Source organism: Curcuma longa, unplaced genomic scaffold (assembly GCF_044706935.1).
Source record: "Curcuma longa cultivar G26 ecotype Majalengka, Jawa Barat unplaced genomic scaffold, ITB_CL_G26_1.1 utg2798_np1212_758248_RagTag, whole genome shotgun sequence".
Lineage (NCBI taxonomy): Eukaryota > Viridiplantae > Streptophyta > Magnoliopsida > Zingiberales > Zingiberaceae > Curcuma > Curcuma longa.
Window position 1 is genome coordinate 316,483 of NW_027435600.1, and position 21,200 is coordinate 337,682.

Below are 21,200 nucleotides of genomic sequence, written 5' to 3' on the forward strand. Positions count from 1 at the left end.
CCATCTCATGAAATTGATTTTGAGAATTTCTTTGAATCTCGCCATGACAATATATAAATACGGCCACAATAAATATTACAATAAAATTGTCATTGGCCTTGTCGCTATTGTTCAAACTATGCTCTAGTCAAATGATGAACTCATTATTTGTCAATAGCTCAGTCTGAAGGACTCGTCAGCAACATGAGTCCTCATTGATCATTTATCAACTCGCCCCCGCACATGATGCAACGGCAACGACGTGCACACAAACTTAGACATATCTTAATTCCTGATAAAATTAAGCTTCTATATTTCTCCAACGAACAAACATGCATGATTTAATAATCATGTCTTATTTTTATAAGAGAGTCTTTACTAAGTAATTAATGCATATCTACAATATGCGATGAGCTTCCAACTCCCCTCATCGATTGCTCTCATAATTGAGGTTAGACAATATCTAACTCCATAATCATAATTAAAGATGCAAAATTAAAATGCTCATCCACCATTAACGATTTTCAATTCACTTCTTTACCACCGGAAGTTGCCTCTGTCGATATTGGGCTGGGCCGGTCCTGGGCCGAACAAGAACACGTCGCCCATATCCGAACTTGTTGTTGGGCCGGAATTATTGGGCTGGAGATACACTTCGTCCGCCTTCGGAAATTGCTGCTGCTGCTGCTGATGATGATGCGAGAACTGAAGTTGCGGAACAGCTGAGGCTGCGGGAAGTGCAGCGTCGGAGGAGGCATCACGATGGCCGGCGCCGCGTCGTGGAAGCCCGGCCGGTACTGTGGACCGGACGGGAAGCCGGTGAACTGCTGCACCATCGCGCGGAAGTTGGTGATGTCGGTGTTGAGCAGCGTCACCGGCGCCTTCCTCGACGCCCTCGTCCGCCGCCTCGCCGGCCGCGCCACCCTCCCGCCAGACGACGCGGCCGCCACCGCTGTCGACTCCGTCGCCGCGTCGAGCGCAGGAGGCAGGGCCGCGCTGCGCCCGCTGAACGGTACCCACTGGGCTGGACTCGAGGACGCCTCGCTCGCTGCCTCCATCGCTACGCTAGCTTGCGTGATAGAGGGAGGAGAGAAGAGAAGGCGTTGCATTTTATATTTACAGCGGGAGGAACTGGCGAAGGCTGACCGAGACACTACGACTGCCGTCGATTCGATTGGCTCGACGGTTGAAACAAATGCCACGTGGGAAGTTGTTTTGACCTTCTGGATGGAGCGAGGATGAGGGTTCGAGGAAAGGTCGTGGTTGATGAGCACCGGCGGTGGCGTGACATGTGAAACAGGCCGTGGATTTGGGTGCCGTCTCGTTTGTGACGTGTTGTTTTTGGAATTGGACCGGTCTTGGAATTAAAAATAAAAAACAAACCACCATCATGTCATACATTTTAGTTTTCTTTTAAAATAATTTAAAAAAAAAAAGAAAAGGGCACGAGGCGATTAATTAATTCGTTCAGCAGTCACACACCAAACGTCCTTTCGCCCACGATTGAGAAAGCATGGGTTCGTCTTAATATAATTTGAATTGATTATGATATAATAAAATTATAAAAGAGGATAAAAGTTTAAATTTTGATGAAGTTAGATAATATTTTCTTGTATCGTAATTAACTATAATTTTTTAATTTAACTTTTTACATATAATCATGAGATCGACTGTGTGAATTGTTAAGATGACAGATTCATCCTTCATTAAGAGAAAAGGACGATGAAGAACCCTTTATTAATTGCCGTACGTGTTCTTTAATACCCGTTGCATTCTTCTGATCTGGCATGGCTAATCACCATAGTTCAAAATCGACCATTCAAAATAAAAATATAATTTTATTTTTTATGCACCTTTTGTGCCTCTTGCTCTTGCACATGATTCTAATGATTTTTTTTAAAAAAAATCTAATATTAATATTATTATATTTTAGTATAAATAATTTTAGCTAAAATCACTTAATAATTTTGGTCAAAATTGCTCAAATATATAGAAATTTGGGTCAAAATTACTCTGAATAATTTTAATTAAATATTGGAAGTTGTAAGAATTTTTAATTAAAATTACTATAATAATATTTTGATTAAATTAGAACCGTTTTAATAAATTAAAATAATTTTAATCAATATTTAAATAATCTTGAATAATATTAAAATAATTTTAACTAAAATCAAATAAATTAATTGTCAGCATACCCTATTAATTTTGGCATGTTATAACAATGCTAGAATAAAAATGTTATTTTTAAGTATGCATGAGTTATGTTTTTAATTTATCTATGATGAATCCAAAAAAAATCATCTATCTAATATAAAAATAATAATAGATACTCTTAATTTGATGATAACAAAGTTGAAAGACATTTTTTGATTTTTATCCTAAATTATAAAACTCGAATGTGTCCTTAGTTATCCCTATTCAAACTAAGACATAACTTTTGATCCGAATCCAATAAAATTGACCGGTTTGACAATTCTCGGACCGTGTTTGATTCTATTGAAAATTCACGTGTTTGGAATCAGCATGGAGGCGAACCGGATGAGACGGCGCCGCCGACCATGCACATGTTACGGGCCGAACTCGAAAATGAAAAGCATGACATGGGTAGGAGAGTCAAAGGCCGGCCCCACCGTTTTTTAATTTATTCAAAAGAGAATTTGACTTTTGTTACACCACGCCGTCAATCCATCGACAAGGTTTCTGATACCGCGAATATATTAATTTTCCTTTCTCACCTACCTGCGAAGAAGCTCGAGACTGCAGTGAATTTTTCCGTTTTAAGGCTTTATTTTGAAACGTGGTGGCATGTCGGAGGAGCAGAGTCAACGGCAGAGTTAAAAATATTATAGCCCTCTGCCCTCGGATTAATCTTCAAAATCTTCTACCAACGTCTATTTTGATTTAATATAGTAGTTATATACTTGTCTTATTATTAGAGCTAGACATAGAAGATATATAGTTCATATGTAAATATATATTATTATTATTTACTAAAATTAATATATAAACTCGTACTATTATATATATATAATCACAAATATGAACTTTGATATATTTTATTATTTGGATCTACTAAATTTGTACCATTTTTTTTGTAATCTTAAATAGTTTAGGTCCATGTATTAGTTTTGTCAAAATTATTATATAAAGCTAAACTACCCAAATCTTAAATATGAACTCTCTATTTTAGTTACTCTTAAACAATTTAAATTAATTTAATTTTTGACAAAGCTAATATATAAACCTAAATTTGTCAAATTTAAAAACTGGACTCCGATCTAGTGGTTTCTTCGAGTATTTATTGGATTAGTACAGTGTTTCAATATTTACAATTTTGAACCGTTTATACTTATGAATCCACATTAATTACCTAAATCTCAAATAACCATAATTTTGGATTAGTCGGTTTTTGGAAGTTTGAGGACGAAGTGTTGGTGCATTTCTAGACCAACAAGAGACATTCTAATGCTAGCAACCAATCGCAATTAAAAATAAGATTCTTATAAAATTGTTACTTTTTTGTATTTACTTTTGTGTTTTTATTTTCTTGTTGGTTGTGAAAAAGTTGTAATTAAAAGATTTCTCTGTCTTTGAAAGATATATGAGAACAGGAAATAATAGTGAGAATAGTCGTTATGACTAGGTCTTGAATTGGTAGGTGGCGAACCAAGTAAAATTTTAGAGTTGTACATATGACATCGATTTTGATTCAAGTTTTTGTTGTGTATTCAAATGACAAGCACAAAATAGATAAAGTAATTAGAGTCGTTATGACTAGGTCTTGATTTGGTAGGTGGCGAACCAAGTAAAATTTTAGAGTTGTACATATGACATCGATTTTGATTCAAGTTTTTGTTGTGTATTCAAATGACGAGCACAAAATAAATAAAGTAATTAGAGCTATTTAATCCTCCTCCCTCTCTAGCTCGTAAGATTCTAACACTTACACCTTCATAAGTCTGCATGAAGTCCTAGAACCAAACTCAGCTATAAAAAACAACTCAAGATATGTTGTCCCTCAATCGAAGGATTCAACTACGCTAGTAGGTAGTCTACCCCTACCTAACTAATTAAATACATTACCTCTAATGATGTTGTCCAAATTAAAGTACTAAGAAATCTTCAATTACAATCACCTTCATAATCTCTTATGACTTTCACGTCTCTAGGTTTTGAACCTTGTCGATTCTCTTAATTGCCCTTCAGTCAACCTCAAGTTAGTCCTTCAGTCCATTAGATGCACAAAGTTAGTGAGATTGCTCCAAGTGTCATCCTTCTCCCCTCGCCCATGTCTTGTATTAGAACAATCTCCTTGTTCATATATATATATATATATATATATATATATATATATATATATATATATATATATATATCCATAACCACATAAAAACATCTCTGTTAGCATATATTATTCATAACTTGTGTTTGCTCAAATTTTATTTCTACCACCGATCATCATTCACATTGATATATATCTAGTAACAATTACGTCTATATTGTTGTAAATATATATATGTAATTAGCCTGTCAACATTAATTATTACTTTTTGAACCGTACCCTTTGGTTTAGTGTATTATATGCATACATGGATATTCTTTTTTCATATTAAAAAAAATGCCATGATGATAAGTATGTTGATGGAAGATTGAACAAGTCACCTAGCTATAAAAGTACTGAAAATATAATTTTTAAGTTTACTAAATTGACAAAATTAAAGAAGCTAAGGCCATATGTCCAAACGTGTGGTTTCCTAACTTTCCAGAGCTTGGAGATCTTTCAATCACAAAGTACGTAATATATGATATATATTATACATATATGAGGAACTCTCCATCAGCTTTTGGTGGATCAATAATCAATGTTTGGCTGCAAATAATATGCTTAGTGATTCAAGTCATCCACATTCTTGAAATGGGCAATGAACCTTCCTCTTTTGGCTTCCACGCCAATTCATGCTCCACTGCCTGTCATTGTTAAGAAACACAATTGTACTCTGAATTCTTTTCTTGTCAAAAACCAGTAATTATGAAGTACTTTTTGCCACTCTTGGTTAGGTTACAGAAATCTATGAGCAAAGTACCATGGTACTGATGCTTATCTAGAGCAAATTGAGAAGATAAAATTGCAGGCCACTTAATTAATATATAATCAATCAGTTTTCTCAAAATCCTAGTTTCTCATTTTCTGAATTTAGTAATAACCATGAAAAACACACTTGAATGAAATTGTATGAGGCCATTTAACTAACCCCTACAACACTGTTTTTTTCTTTCTTTTCTGTAAATAATAATAATAATAATAATAATACTTTCATTGCTAGCAGAAGAAGAAGAAAAAAAAAGAAGAAACAAATTTAAAAGAGAGCTCAAAGGGGCACAGTTTATTTCTCACCAAAGCTTTCTCTCCATCTTTAATTTTTCTACTCCAAGACATTCAGCTGATTCAAGGATCGACATGAACTCCAGTTAGTTTTGAAGCAAATAAATATTTATCTATAAATAACATGTTCACTTGAACATTAATTATCTAATGTGAAGAATTAACAAACACTATATCTCCACTGAAACAACCAATTTTGTTTACTAAGTTTTGATTATTGTTATCCTTAGCAACACTATACAGGGAATATGACAGTAACCACAATTACATCGATCTTTAATTGGTTCGCCTTGAAAGTATTGTACAATTTCACTTTCTAATTAGCACAACATCAATATGAATCCTATGAAATGAATTCTGAATTAATCAAGTATATAATTACTGTGATCTATGGTTTAGGTAACTTGTGATGGACAACATGGATTGATCAAAAGCTAAGGCATTGAAGAAGGGAAGGTGTGAAACCTGGAAATCTCTGACATCAAAGTCTTTGGGTACCCTAAACAAGAAAGGTGCTCAAGTAAAGGCATTACACATACCATGTGCATGCAGCACATATATTTAAGAAGAATTACAACTCTCTGCCTGTTCCTATCTGGGTTGAGGTTTCAGCTGTCCATTCCACATTTTCCCCCTTGAGGCAAAACCCTAATTACCTAGGCATCATGTGTTTACAAAAAAATGGAAACAATGGCTGAACAAGGAAGGGCCACCAGGTCAGAGGCAGTTAACAGTCCACAACAAGCTCCACTTAATAACAACTAAACTATATGCAGAAGAAATTAATTAGTTTTACTTAGAGTCAGGATTTTACTTAGTTAATTACTGTGCATATACAAAGGCCAAAACTCATAACATGGTGGATTAGAGTTACCAAAAGAAAGAAAACATATGAATTGTTATCTTAGTTGATGATCAAAACTAGTAAAGTCATGTAGAAATAAAAGACCTTGCTATATATATTTAGTGCCTTTCCTTCCCTACTTCTCATTCTTCAACAAGTCTGAGTTGCAGGTAGGCTCAAAAAGCCAGCTCTCTTCTTCTTCCTTAATACTACATCCTCCTCAATTCTTGTTCTATCAACTTTATTTCAAGAGAAAGAAAGAGTTGTTTTGTGATGCTTCTAACAAATTTTCTACTTCTGCTGGCAGTAATTACAGCAAGTAATCTTCTACAAATATAAGGCCGGATCCTGGATCAGCTTGTTTTTCTAGGTCATCACTTTTTTCCCCTCTATTTGATCGATATCTTTTAGTTATAATCAGCTTCTATGATCTCAAACTTGGAACTTTATGCTATAAAAAAAGGGGGACTGGCTAACTTTAAATGGGTTGATTTTTTTCTTCTTCTTCTTTTTTCCTTCAGAGGAGTGGATCAATCAATATGGGTCGCGGGAAGATAGAAATCAAGAGGATCGAGAACCCGACCAACCGCCAAGTTACCTTCTCGAAGAGGCGAGGAGGGCTGCTAAAGAAGGCCAATGAGCTTGCGATACTATGTGATGCACAGGTAGGACTTGTGATCTTCTCCAGCACAGGCAAGATGTTTGAGTACTGCAGCCCACACTTGAGGTATTGACATATAACTATCTTGTTCTTGGATTATATATGAAACAATTTCTTGGTTATCTTAATGAAAAATCCCAAATTCTTTTCATAATTAATTGCAATCTTTATCTGCAATATCTTTGAATTTATGTAAGATGGTGATCTGATACGCAATGATTACTTTTCTGCCTTTGCCATTGATTGCCACCAACTAGCTAAAGGCGAAGTTGGCATGATTAGGGTTTTTTATCTGATCTCTTACATGAGCAGATGTTTGTCGTTCTATACAGGCCTTCATTCAATAGTCATGTTTGGGAAAAAAAATTCTGTAAATTAATGTTAAAGGATTTTTTTTTCAATAATATTCTTAGTTCCCCCTTGCGTTCCAAAAATGTTGTCATCAGTTGGCCTGTAATTAAATCCTTCTGCTAATTTAGAGCTAAGTTTTGATCATGTCTAAATTTTGGTCTTTTCTTAATGAAATGTTATGAGAATTTAAGTTGTTATATATCATCATTAACAAGCTCATGCTTGATCAAGACTAACATTCCTCTTACCTTTCTTTTATTTTTGTTTAATTTAATGTGATCCAGAAGAACTTAAGAAGTCAATAAGTGTCATATATTAATCTAAAGACTTTTTTCACCATAAACAGAATACTTAACAAAATCAGTGATTTGTAGAGAATGAAATTTGACACAATTATATAACAATGTTGGCTCAATTAACTCAAGTCATAATATCAGCAGAAAGAGATTAAAGACAAGTTTATATCAACCTTCAATTTTTACAAAACACAAAACTGATTGATGAGCTACATCATATGACAATTTACTCTTAATTAGGAGCCATTTAAATAGGCAAGTGTATATATGATTTGCTAATTTGTTATCACTTGCTTTCAAACTATTAGTTATAGTTGTTTCAACGTATTTATATATAAAAGCAAATTTGGATGGATTTTTTTTTTAATAAACCATAATTTGAATGGAATGTTTTACTCTAACTCATACATAATAATATTCATTTTTTTTCTTTTGCAGCATGAGGCAACTCATAGATAGGTATCAAAGAACCACTAACACTAGTTTTGAGGAGATCAACAATCAACAGGTATCATCTTAATTATTTAAAATATCACTTAGTTTGGTAGGTTATGAAAATACCAAATTAATTGTTTATAATTTTCACTGTATTAGCATATGTTTTTTGAGATATCCCGGATGAGAGATGAAAACCACAAGCTTCAAGCCAGCATGAGGCAGTTCATTGGGGAAGACTTGGCTTCCATGACTTTGAATGAAGTGAATCAACTGGAAGAGCAGCTTGAGTTCTCTGTCAACAAAGTTCGAGCAAGAAAGGTAGCATTAACAGATAATGTTTCTTCTATTGCTGTTGGAATAAGATCTAGAATAGATTCATTCATCTGTAATTAAGTATGTAATGGAAACTGGTACTCTCTCTCTATTTGCAGCATCAATTGCTGAATCAACAACTGGAAAATCTGCGCCGAAAGGTACGTAATTCAATCAAGCAATATTGATCAACTCGACTTGTTCTTCTAATATATTGATCAACTACTGTGTGTTTGTGCAGGAACACATTTTAGAAGATGAGCATCAACACCTTTGCCGCATGGTAACTAATTCTGCAAACCCTCCCTTCTCAGCTCAAACTTATAATAATCGATCGATACATATAATTTTTGATTCTGTTGCTGACTTAATAATTAATGTCGTATATGGTACACAAAAACATATATACATATATATATAGATAGCAGAGCATCAGGTGGCCATAGAGCAGCAAGCGCAGCAGGTGGAGGTAGTGATGGAGCACAAGGTGGGCGATGTGCCGATGCTCGAACACTTCGGCCACTTCTATGCCGAGGAGACATCGAGGAACTTGCTGCAGCTCTCGCCGCAGATTCACGAGTTCCGGCTGCAGCCAACCCAACCCAACTTGCAGGATGCCACCTTCCAAGCAGGCCACGGCCTCCAGCTTTGGTATCTATCCATCTATCTATCTATAAACTAATGCTTTGATTTTCATAATTAGGGTTCTATATATATATATATGTACTCTGTCGAGTTTGATGATTAGAATATTGCACTTGATTTCTAGGTTTTGACTTCTTGCATCGGCTTATTGAACAGATCGATCGATCCTGCAGATGCCGATCGAGGAGGAGAGTGATGAATGATCGATGGTGGATAAGTACTTATAGTTTGTCATAAATTTTAGTTTCTGTGCGTGGTTAGTTTGGGAGAAGTGTGAAACACATATGTAATGTTTAAGTTAGAACGTATATCAACTTTGTGACATGCACGCTGCACTCTGTGTTCTGGCCTTTCTCTTTCTCTGCACGAGACAGCACTGGTTTAATTTTAAATCTAATAATTAAAGTTAGATCAAATTTAAGTATATTCACATGCATGATTAATTTAAGATTTATTATCTTTTGTGCACTTAGTTAAATCAAGATTATTATTCTACATGAATGGCGAATTATTTTTCAAATATCTCGTAAAAGAGATGCATGTGGTGTCAAAAATTCAATAGTAAAAAAAAAGTGGATTTCTAAATTATATTTTTCTGTATATTCACCTTAGAGATCATTAAATATATATGTACGATAATTAAAATCTAGTTGAAAGGTGAAAAATACAATTTCTATATTAATTTATTCTCTAAAATTCTAAAAGTTGTAATTTATTTTATACAAAGCAGAAAATATATTTAAATTACTAAAAAAAATTAAAAAATAATAAATCATTGCAATAAAAATCTTTCCTTTAACACTTCTTCTCATGTTGGAGCATGTGAATGTCAATAATTAACGCTTATCTTGCCAACTAATCGATAAAATATTATTTTACTTAATACTTTAGTAAATATATGTCTTTAATTTGATTTTCACTTGATATATAATTCATTTTAATTTCTCCTTTATCAATTTATTCTTTAATAATATGACAATGCAATTTTTTACTTAAAATATATTTTATATTCTCTTATGAAAGATAGGATTGATCTATACTCTTATTTGGCTGAAGGTCTTGAAACACTAATTTGCTTTTATAGAAAATTGAGGATCTTTTCAAGAAACATATAATAATAAATTGCTTATCGTCACGTAGTAATATCGCTAGCTTAATTTGTGTCATTTTAATTTCTCCTATTATGTTTAAATTGTTTTTATAAAGGAAAAGTAAACCTTGTTAGGTGAACCCTTTAAGTATATGAGTAAATAGTAAATAATGAATAAGTTTAATTTTCCTTTGTTTGCATCAACCTTGGTGAACCCTTTAAGGGTAAATAATGAATTGCATCAAAATAATTAGGCTTTAAAGATTTTTCATAGGAAACTTAGGGCATTTCCAATATAAGATTTTTGAAGAGGATAGATTGGAGAATAATAAATTTTTATACATTTGATGTGGCATATTAAGAATTAAAAAAAAACTCATTTAGAGCTATCCTCATTATGACTCCAACTAATCAAATCATATTTATAAACATTTTATGCAAAATTGCAACAATAATAACAACGTTAAGAATAAAGAGAAGTTTAGTTTTACTAGGGACACTGTTGAAACTATAAATTAAATTGTTTGGGTCAAAAAGTTTTCATTAAGTCCAAGTTCAAATTTTTACGAAGAAATATTTTTTTTACTAAATTAAGTTGTCTTAAAAATATAATGATTTATTTAGTATAGCTATTTGAATATAATCTTTTAGACTTATTTTGTAATGACTATATATAACTTAGTTATTTTTGTTAAAGAATAGAAAAAAAAATTCTTAGTTATTTTTCTCTTATAAATTTCAAAATATCGATAAAATTAAGTTAAGGGTGCAAACACTGATGGATTATTATTATTGAATGTCTCAATTTCAAAAAATATCTTAATTTTTGAATGTCTTAAACACTTCATCGTTCTATTTATTATTATTATTATTATTTATGTATTTGGATATGTAATTATTTTATCGGTAAGATTTATGGATGTGGATACTTATCAGAACCCGATCCATGCCATGCCTGTTACGGATCCTCAGTCCTACTTCCTAACCCGATAAGATGGGTCGGGTGGTAGGCGTCGGAAAAAAATCCGCGCCGCTGCCACCCCTGCCCTCTTCGACGGGTCGGAGATGGTGAAGGACGACACGGGCGGCGAGGAGAAGTCGCGTAGGCTGCATCGGAGGCGCTCGCTGTCTCCAGGTCGGCACCAGAGAAATCTCTGAAGTTTTTTCTGTTGATTTCTTTCCTGTCACTATGATTTTGGTTTGGTTGTTTTTTTTTTCTGATCCAGATGAGGAAGAGCGGAGCAGAAAGCATCGGAAGAGAGACGGGCAGGAAAGGAAGATCCGGAAGGACGAGAGTAGTAGTAAGGAGAAGAAGCGTGATAAGTCCCATAAGCATTCCAGGAGTGGGGACGGGAAAGGTTAGGGTTTGAATTTCTATTGATATTGAGGTTCATATTCAAATTTCTCTTGTGTAAGTATTTCGATTTCCCATTATGACTGAGTAAATTTTCGTGTTTGGTGCTAGCAATTTGGTTATTTGAAGAGGCTGGAAATTTAGTGCCTTTTTTCTCTGTAGATATTCTTATGTCGGAATAAGCGTAAGTGAGTTTCTTTTCTACTTTGCCTCTCCTTCTTTTGACAGGTAAGAAGTCAAAGGAGAAGCATAAGAGAAGCAAAAAGGATTCAGATTCAGTGAGTTCCCTTTCTATTTAAATAGCTACGTTGCTTGCTTAGTTTATAGCAATGCAATTTTTCTCGCCATATGATCCACTACACCTTTAATTTTGTAAGTTGTGGTTATGACTTGGGATATTTCGGAACTTCATCTCTAGGTGACAAATTCTTTGCATTTGATATTGTTTTTGGTTGATTGCTCCATCCGATTAAATTACTCCAATACATTTAATTTTTAATTATCTCTCATTCCTGTTAATGTCTCACTTCCCCAAAACAAAGAAATGCATGATTGGACAGATGATACACGTGTTTGATTTAAGGTAATGTCACTTAAGGTGGACATTGATACACAAAATGATTGATCAAGAACTTTTTACATAGTTTATATATGGAATGATTATGATGATCTTCTTAGTTTATTCACTATCATTAAGCCATCTGGCGATGTTGTCCTAACTGTACAAGATTAAATCATTAAAACTATTTAAATTGAATTGCATTTTTATTCACTAGTTTATTGTTTTCTGAGATTCAGCATCCACTTCTTGCACTTTGCCTTATTTTTTTATCAGTATATCATATAGGACTTTCTTTCTTGCATATTAGTATACATGTTTTCCTTAAGTCAAGATTAAGTCCCTCTAATTATCAGTATAAACAAAAAACAAGCAGTTTTTCATGGTATCAAGCACAAAAGACTACATATTCGGTAGATGCCTATCTCCAAGGTAGAAAGCAGGATGTTTATAAATGAGCACATCAGTCCTGATACTGCCAAGAATATGTCCATTCAGGTTGTTGCATTACGATGTTCTGTTTTCTGAACATCTCCAATTATATAAGGTCCTAATTTGCTGTCAAATGATCTAGTCCAAAATTTTACCATTAAATAATACCTAGATCCTTAATGTTTCATAGTATTTGGCCTAGAGGTGGTAGTCAGAGATTTTCTGTAGCCGTGGTTAACCATCCAGTTATCACCTACTCCGTCACATAATTCAACTAGTTTGTAACCATCCCATACCCAATGAATGTATATGAATGTATAGCAAGTTTTTTTAAAATTTTTTTTTGATTGGGGTGTCACCAATTACAATCATTTTCTATTGCTAGTGACTTGCCAACATGATGCTACCCCATAATCTTCTGATATGATTATGATTAATCAAATCCCTTCTCTATCGTAGTAATTTTACATCTTTTGTCTTCTATTTCATATTTTTTTGCTTTGTGCCTCAACTTTATCAGCTAGAAGCATATTGTCTCTGAAGTTCCTGAGGCTGAGTGGCAGAGAAGAATGTGTTGATTTACGACATCACAATGTACATTTGATATGTTACTACTAGACGAATGATCATTTTGGCAGATGATTAGGCCAAGCAAGTTAATTGATTAGTTCTCTCATCTTAGGAGATTGCGACAATTGGTATACCTAATCTTTGACATAGTGAGGTGTTATATCTGATGACAGAGCCATTGTTGGGCTTGACATGTGACAAGGATGTAAACCTTGAGTAGGAGAAATTGTGATAGTCCAATTTTGTCCCGTATGATGAGTTGTGGACTAATGAAGTTGGATGAAGTTAGTTAGGTCAGCTACTATTAACTTAGGCTTAAACATCATGGGCCAATGGTGGGTCTGACAAGCTAACAGATGGATTCTCTCATCTATGTGAGCCGTAACATGGTACAACAGGATCTTAGCTAGATTATTTTACTATGTTGAACCTTCATTTTTGGTATGGTAATCATGTGATTTGGTTCATGTATGACATATTGACTATGAAAGGTTTCTGTTCTTTGTTGGAATTGATTATGAAATCCTTATCTGTTGGAATCTTTAAACTAAAATGTGAATTCCATATGATTACATAAAAAATATAATGTGGGCATTTATAAGCAGAACTGCTGATTACTTTTTCCCAGAATAATTATTTGGAATCTGATATTTTGTAGTAGCATGACTAAGAGTTATAACTTACATGTCCCTAAATTCAAGGAACAATCCCTTCTCTTCTAATTTTTTTTTTACTTGTGCAAGTAAAGTTTGAAGAGCTCTCCAAGGATGACTACTTTTCAAAAAGCAACGAGTTTGCAACCTGGTTGAAGGAAAAGCGAGGGATCTATTTCTCTGACCTGACATCTGAGAAAGCTCGAGAGATTTTCATTTCTTTTGTGAAGGAATGGAATAAGGGAAACCTACAGCCACAATACTACGAAGGCATTTCTACTGGACCTCGAACAGCTCATAACTGGAAAATTAAACATGATGAATAGGTCTAGGGAACTGAGTGTTCTGAAGGTTCAAATTGCCTACTGCTGCTTTCTTAGCTAGATCAAGTTTGCTTATTTTGTAACCAAGCACATCTATTTTAGCAGATGCATATTTTGTACTGAGGAGGTTTGTTCTCATTATTGCTGTTCAAAAGTCGAGTAGAACTGTCAACTTTCCATATTTTAGAATAGATAAAGAAGACGTGTGCATGGCTTTACCAGATTTTGGTCTAATGAAACAAAACCTCGAGACGAATGTTGATTGTTGCAGTAACAATGGTACAACTTTGATGTCCGTGTGTAATGACTCAGAATTGTTCACTAGTTTTGTAAGAAATTCATGCAAGTAAAATTTTCTATTTATTACAATTTTTGGCTTAATCTTTTTGAGTTTCTTAATGTATTTTGATTTCTCAATTTTCAAGTTAGAGAATTTCTTTACAGCCCGCATGCTGAAAATTCTGTAATTTCACACTCAAAGTCAATGGATTTGGCAACTGCCTGAAATGTACTACTCCATGGAATACTGAATTTTCAGATTTAAAATTCACTGATACAGATCACATTTGCCTGATACAGTTGGATCGTCCCCAACACACAGGAGAAAATCAACTTCTTGCTACACGAGTTAAACAAGAACTTCAATGTGCAGAAAAGGATGTAGAGAAGAGCTCTCTGTTCTCAGAAGCACATATCAAGAAGGCAGCAGCAGCAGAGTGCAGCACAACTACAAACAGCATGAAATGAAAAGAAGGCATAAGATGACTTAATCATAAGCATTTAGCAGCTGAAGAGAGTTACTGGAGTTTCATTGAACAATTAAGTCAATAAATACCATCCTCTCCAGAAGCCATCCCCTCGGCTCTGCGTCTCTACTGGAGCATCACCCTTGGCTGGATAACCTGGCTGAGGCTGAGGAGGTGGTGCATACGACTGAGGGTAAGCTTGCCCTGGCGGAGGCAGTGGCGGCGGCGGCGGCGGCGCTGCTGCAACAGCAGCAGCAGAGTAAGTTTCTAGCTGCCGAGAGAAAAATTTTGTTGTTAAAATGAATGCAAACTGAATCACCTTGTGGAGGTGCTTGTGGCTGACCGTAGTGACTCATTCTTGGGATCTAGATACGAACCAGAAAGAAAACAAAAGTGAGAACAGAAAAGAATGCTATGGATGTGATTTATAGACGAGGATTGCTTGGTGCTGAGGGAATTGGAACCGGTGACAGTGGGTTGGAAAACTAAATGGAACTTTGTCGCCTTGCCGGCGTCGGAAGCGCCGGGAAACATGGCCGTAGCTTTCTAGCCGCTTAGTCTTCAACTGCTCCACTAACAGACTAACTAGGTAATAAATCTAGTTTCGGAGGTGGAGTTAAGTAATCCTTAATTATATATATCTCAGTTTTGCCCATGTTATATGATATCTTAGTTAAGTAATGTTTAAAATTTTAACATAAAGATTAATTTCACAATAACAACATTGTTATAGAATCAATATTTAAAAAAAATTATTATTTGATATGTGATTGTTGTAGTCATTGTTAGGAAGTCATGTATTAGTGTTATTAGTTTTTGAATGATGACGATGCCAACAACTTGAAGTAATAATATAAGAAAAAGTTTGGAATTTATATTGGTTCTGATAAAAAAATGTTTTTAAGAATTACTCAAAAAAATCTCTAACCTGATACCACTTTATTGAGAAAGAATATATATTTTGTAGAAGTTAGAAGAAAACTCTCTATATATATATATATATTTTGAATGATGAAAAAAATTCTTCTTTTAATTATATTGGTTAATGTCAATGCTAAGAGTACTATTCAGTTTATCTCGGGTTTTATAAAACATGCATATCATTTTCCCTTCATAAATGGAGTGATCAACCTAATGGATAAGTTTCATAAATTGATTTCGGGCACCTCCAAGCTAAGGTGCAACAACAATGACGTTTCAATGATGATTCGATTTGACTATTATCAGAATATACTCTGATAGTGGAATGAAAAATTTTCATAAGATCCATCATTTTGAAGATTAATTAATTCTAAAATTAAATATTTAAATTATAAAAAAAATTTGATTGGTCGATGGTCAATCTAAAAATACATGAATTAGGGTTTTAAAAATGATGTCAAGCGTGGAGAAAAACTATAACAACTGATCGCCGTCTGTGGGAATCGAACCCACGACCACGTGGTTAAAAGCCACGCGCTCTACCAGCTGAGCTAAGACGGCTTACGACACATTTTATCTATAAATTTTAATAATTTATATTTACATCTCAATTAATAAAACAAACCATCTGACAATGAATAATTGATCTTTGGTTTTAGTTGGCTTAGTGCTCTCAGTCCACCTAGTTTGACCAACTGAACCAGACATGCTAGATCAGTATATGTAGCTCAACTCAGAAGCCTGACCAAACTATTCCATCTAACTTGATTGACCCATAACTTTGTTCGACCCAATCGGTCCACTCCTCTTCCATACAATTCATTGGATTTGCTGACCTTGATCAATTTGCACAATACATGGTTCCCTCAACCTAACCAACTCCATCTAACTACTAACCAATCAACCTCACATATATCATCAATGACAAACCTATACAAACTTGGTTTTCTTGTTAATTAATGAAACTCTCTTTAAATTTAAAATTTCTAAATTAAATCAACACTGACAAGTATAGTATTATCGATGGCAATATTAATGGGATTTAGATTTCAGGACAAATTAACATTAGATAGACAATTGCTTGGACCTTCTTCTTCACATGAGTGGACACACAATTCATATTACCTTTAACAAGCAAATAACAAAGTTTTTAATTAAAAAGATAAAAGCCGGCCTTATTATAGTTTAACAAAACTAATTCGCCTTCCATGAGCTCTTGAGAATGGATTTTCTTTCTTCTCTCATCTCCAATATCTACTGTAATTTACATCTGGAAACACTTCACATGTTCATCTGCAGCTCGCAAAAAGTAGTTCTTTTGCTGTCCAAGTCACTTGAGAAAGATCTTGCAGTGAGTAAACTGTTTCTTTGTCCAATGGAAAAAGCTTTGGAAGGCACTCTGTTGAGAGATGAACAGAGAAATGAGAAACAGATGCATATATATAAAATAGCATCGACCACAATTCCTATACTTTCTGGAAATATGAGCTCTAGAGAATAATTGCATGAAACCATGAAGAAAAAGGTTCATTTAAGTAGACGAGACATTGCCTGGATATCTAACAAAGTTGAATAGGGAGAGTGAAGCCAACACCCTCTCATCCTGGGCTTTGTGATAGCTCAGGCTTTCAAACAAGCGCGGCGCGAGAGTCGAACAAGCATGAAACAGCAAATGGTTTGCATTCTGCCATGAAGCCAGAGAGCTGCTCATCCATGCCACTGTGACAAGGCATGAGCGCGAGAGACTCGGGATTCCTTCAGATATGCAATTTGAAAGAGCCACTAAGAACCTTTTATTACCACTGCTGAGCAAGGTGATGGCCAACTTCCTTAGCCACTCTTCGGTCACCTTTTCTTCTTCTTCCTGTTAGTTGTAGAAGGAAAATCTATAATTGGAAACTAAAAGAATAAGATGGTTATGAACAAATCAATCTCGAAACATACCGGTCTCACAGTTTCATCTAAAAATATCTCTCTGCTTCTAAATGAGTCTGAAAAACTATCTTGTAGACCTGCTCTCCTAAGTAACCATGCCTCAGCAGTGTCCTCCCCGAAACAAGAGAATCTGCCTGCCAAGAGCAAAAGAGCTCTGCTGCACTTCTCTTGGATCTTTCTGTTGTGTAAATTGTGTTCCAAGGCTGTGATTAGAGCATCAACCGCATCTTCTCTGTACATACTATGCCGCAAAGGATCTCCCTGAAACAGAACTGCCATATCGAGACCGCACATAGAACTAAACTGGAAACTTTTAACAAAGCAACAAAATGATGAAGATTTTGGTTGGAATTTGTACCAGCTGATCAAGCTGCAGTAGAAGAGCTGCAGCTAGTGGACGCTGTTCATTAGGCGCTTGTTGTAGATAAACCAACAGAACATGCATTGCATTCATGTAACCAGCATTTCTGAATTCATTCAGGAAGGTAATAATCTGTGTTGTTCTGTGTAATTAGAAGAATGGATGAGATTGAAGTTTAAGACAAGAATGTTGCATTGAACACGACTACAATCGAATTACAAGTTCACTAGAGTTGAACAAACCTGTTGAGACAAACCATCTCACTCAGTAAAGTAATTGCACTGCTGTTGGAATTCATTTGGTTGCGTAGAAGGAGTTGAACTATCGATGCTTTATTTATGTTTTCTGCCAAGTACTCCCTACAGCTTCCATCTGCTCTGACACATCTTGCTAAGAGTGAAGCACAGTGCGTCTCATGAGAATCACCTACTTCAAGTCTTCTCATCAACAGGTCCAGTCCACCAAGAGCGACCAACTGTTTCGAGTTCTCTACATTTCTGTCCACATCAAAGCCCGTGAGAAGCTGATCTAAGAGGTAGAATGCAGCCGTTCTGGGATGACATTTTATAGCAAACAGAGTTTGTGAAGCATCGCCATGGTCCATAACCCGCAATACCAATGGTATCCAGTCGACAGATAGCATTTGCTTAGCCTTTGGTCGTAACAGGTAAAGGACTACTGCTGCCTTTAAGAACAGATTTTTACTTCTCAACAGTCTTAAGAAAATTTCAAGCTGTGGATCTGCATGAAGTACTATCTGTCTGTTCACGTCGTTTCTTGCAACCAACTCTGCTAATATAGAGATCGATAACTCTAGCACATCATCATCTGTAGAAGTGAAATTTACCTCAAGAAGGCCCTCAATCACAGATGATGTAGACAGTGCTGTCACAAGTGTAGCATCTCTATGTGAATCACGCCAAGCTTTTGCAATTATGTGAATTGCAGCTTCGCATTCTTTGAGATTATCAGATTCTGAAATTAAGCCAATTGCTTTGCTAAGATTCAGTGGTCGCATGTTATTGTCTGGCTTTTGAGCAACCACAGCAAATTCCTTCTTGGGAGTTTGCACATGATGAACTGTAGCAGCATCTGGCATGCTCCGACATGAGAATAACCTAAAAGAATGTGATTTGTGTGGTATCGATTCTGCTCTAGAGATTAAATGCTCTTGCACTTTATCCGGTTCTCTTTGCTTAACACCAACATCACTCTGTCTACTCAAAACGAAGAACATGTAAGAAAACATCCAAAAGTTACTAGTTCATACAAGAGACTACTTTTCCACCTTAAATGAAAAAGCACAACATAACCATCTCTAAAATTTGAAGATTTTCAACGATATCAGGGTGCTTGTTTACTTCCGCCTTTCATATTTGACGAAAAAAGTGAAAAAACAATTCAGATAATGCTAATGACGTGCATGATCTGAAGAAAATCATGAACCAAGATAGAGAAGAATCTATATTCTATAGCACAAGAGCAAACATCTAAAGTATCAAAATCTCTTGCTACTATGATTAATTAAGTAAAGTAGCTGAAACCAGCATGGCAGCATACTAACAAAACTAAGCAGTTTCTTACTTGATGTCTAGACATGGATGCAGGACCATATCGACAAAATTCATTGAGCAGTATCTAGGAAGAGGATTTAACAACAATGAAGAGAACAACTCCTAATAATGCATTTTCTTTTGGTGTCAAGGACCCAAACAAATCTATCTACTGTAACTACATTGCTTGTATGAGAAGCAATCCAGCATGTTTGTGTCTCTATACTCACAATCATATACTTCAAGTACATTCCATTGCACAGAAGATCAATAATGCGAATAGGAGAATGAACCATTTGTTGAATTATTTACCGAGAGAAGCCGCATTGACTCACATGGACACGGTTTCCACGATCGGTGCTATCTGAATCAGCAGCCAATTGAGTTTCTGAGACTAATTTCGCGTCATCAATGAGGATGCCATCGCCGGTTTCTTCTCGTTCCAATGACGGACCAAAAACTGCTTGATATCTTCATGGAATTTAGAGTAACAAAAACATAAGAAAAGAGAGATTTTAAGCTTAAAGAAGAAGGGATTTCATGAAATTTACAGTGGCATGAACATAAAAGATTGTTTTCCAAGGACATTATCACATACAGGTTCTTATTGATGGAACTCCGTGAGAGTGATAGAGATCTCTTCCCCCATGGTTCGAGGTAGCTGGGCCTCGGTGGCAAAGACACGGTGGGAATGGGCGGCGCCTTGCCCTCGACCTTGATCCAGTCCCTGTAGTATACTGCGAATTGAGCGGTGCCGGCGTCCATCTGATCGTTGTAAGCCATGTTCAAGCTTTTCATTTTCTGCTCCCTGTCCTCCGCCTCCCAGCTGGCGACGAGCTCCACTTCTTTGGTGTACCACACCTTCAGATGCAGCAGGTGCGGAAGCAGGAAATGATCCCATAGATCGGGAAGAAGGTTCTTGCGCGCAAGGTAGGGCGCATCCACGAACACCTGGAGGAGGTGCTTGGCAGAGACGCGGTCGTTCCTCTCGATCTTGTACACGACGGCGAGGTAGAGTTGGGCACAAGCGGAGAGGTGGGCGTTGGGCACGCCGCAGGTGTAGAGGCCGGCCCGCGACCTGGGGGAGTTGAGCGACGCCACCACGCTCAGCAGACGAATGGAGTTCCTCAAAGATCGGATCTTGGAGTCCCCATCGCCGCCGATGTGGGGCCCTTCCTCCGCCAGCCTCTCGATGCTCTCGATCCCCAGCTCCAGGTTCGTGAGCACGGCGTGGGTGGCGGCGCCCTTCCGGGCCGTGACGATGCACGCAGCGCATTTGTCCCGCAACCGCCTCCGGAAGTCAGAATCCTTCAGGAACCGACCGGCGTAGCCGGAGAGGACGGAGACGACAGCGCAGAGCGCGGCCTCATCGGCAACCGGGTCACCATCGTCGTAGCCAGCAGCATCGACGGCAGTTGACCTGGAATTGGAGTTGGAAGGTTCGGAATGTTGGCCGGCGCAGCGGCGGGGACGGTCGAAGCTCCGGCGCCTGGCGGAGAGAAGCGGGGAGGAGCTCGTAGATTTACTGCGGTTGGAGTAAAGCTGTGAGCTTTCCTGAGCGAGGAGTTCCCGGAGAGAAGCAGCCATGGACGCGGTTGGCTCCGGATCGGATAGCTAAGTGAAAACAATGGGACCTTGTGAAGGGCATCGCTTATGGAGCAGTGAAAAAGATGCTACCTGAGTTTAACACAGCATGGCCGGAGGATGAAGACAAAGAGCGGAGTCCATTTCAGGGAACACAAACCGCAAGCGCAGTTGTCATACCCTCTGTCGCCACTCGGCACGCTGCACTCG

General features: G+C 36.4%; 2 protein-coding genes, 1 non-coding gene and 1 pseudogene across 4 annotated transcripts; 1 reads left to right on the forward strand and 3 right to left on the reverse strand.

Moving 5' to 3' along the window:
- Positions 1-301: 301 nt before the first annotated feature.
- LOC141820245 (uncharacterized) lies at positions 302-1,044 on the reverse strand (annotated as a pseudogene).
- Positions 1,045-6,745: 5,701 nt separating this feature from the next.
- Positions 6,746-14,069, forward strand: LOC141820143 (MADS-box transcription factor 29-like). The gene is made up of 10 exons (XM_074707416.1): positions 6,746-6,933; positions 7,953-8,022; positions 8,109-8,270; positions 8,384-8,425; positions 8,506-8,547; positions 8,686-8,915; positions 11,010-11,134; positions 11,226-11,357; positions 11,582-11,631; positions 13,663-14,069. Exons 1-10 carry the CDS (start codon positions 6,746-6,748, stop codon positions 13,891-13,893), a joined length of 1,272 nt encoding a protein of 423 aa, XP_074563517.1. The 3' UTR covers positions 13,894-14,069.
- A 1,976-nt stretch (positions 14,070-16,045) lies between these two features.
- TRNAK-UUU (transfer RNA lysine (anticodon UUU)) lies at positions 16,046-16,118 on the reverse strand. Its single transcript has one exon. It is a non-coding gene; the product is annotated as a tRNA-Lys (tRNA).
- Positions 16,119-16,600: 482 nt separating this feature from the next.
- On the reverse strand, positions 16,601-21,044 carry LOC141820210 (putative E3 ubiquitin-protein ligase LIN-2). 2 transcript variants are annotated; one of them, XM_074707494.1, is made up of 7 exons: positions 20,005-21,044; positions 19,742-19,877; positions 18,096-19,066; positions 17,851-17,995; positions 17,502-17,753; positions 17,109-17,421; positions 16,601-16,956 (listed from the first exon to the last, which is right to left on the reverse strand). In XM_074707494.1, exons 1-7 carry the CDS (start codon positions 20,991-20,993, stop codon positions 16,847-16,849), a joined length of 2,916 nt encoding a protein of 971 aa, XP_074563595.1. In that variant the 5' UTR covers positions 20,994-21,044; the 3' UTR covers positions 16,601-16,846. The 2 variants fall into 2 exon arrangements, with proteins under 2 accessions (XP_074563595.1, XP_074563594.1); XM_074707493.1 differs by having other exon boundaries at positions 18,096-19,070; positions 19,719-19,877.
- Between the last annotated feature and the right edge of the window lie 156 nt (positions 21,045-21,200).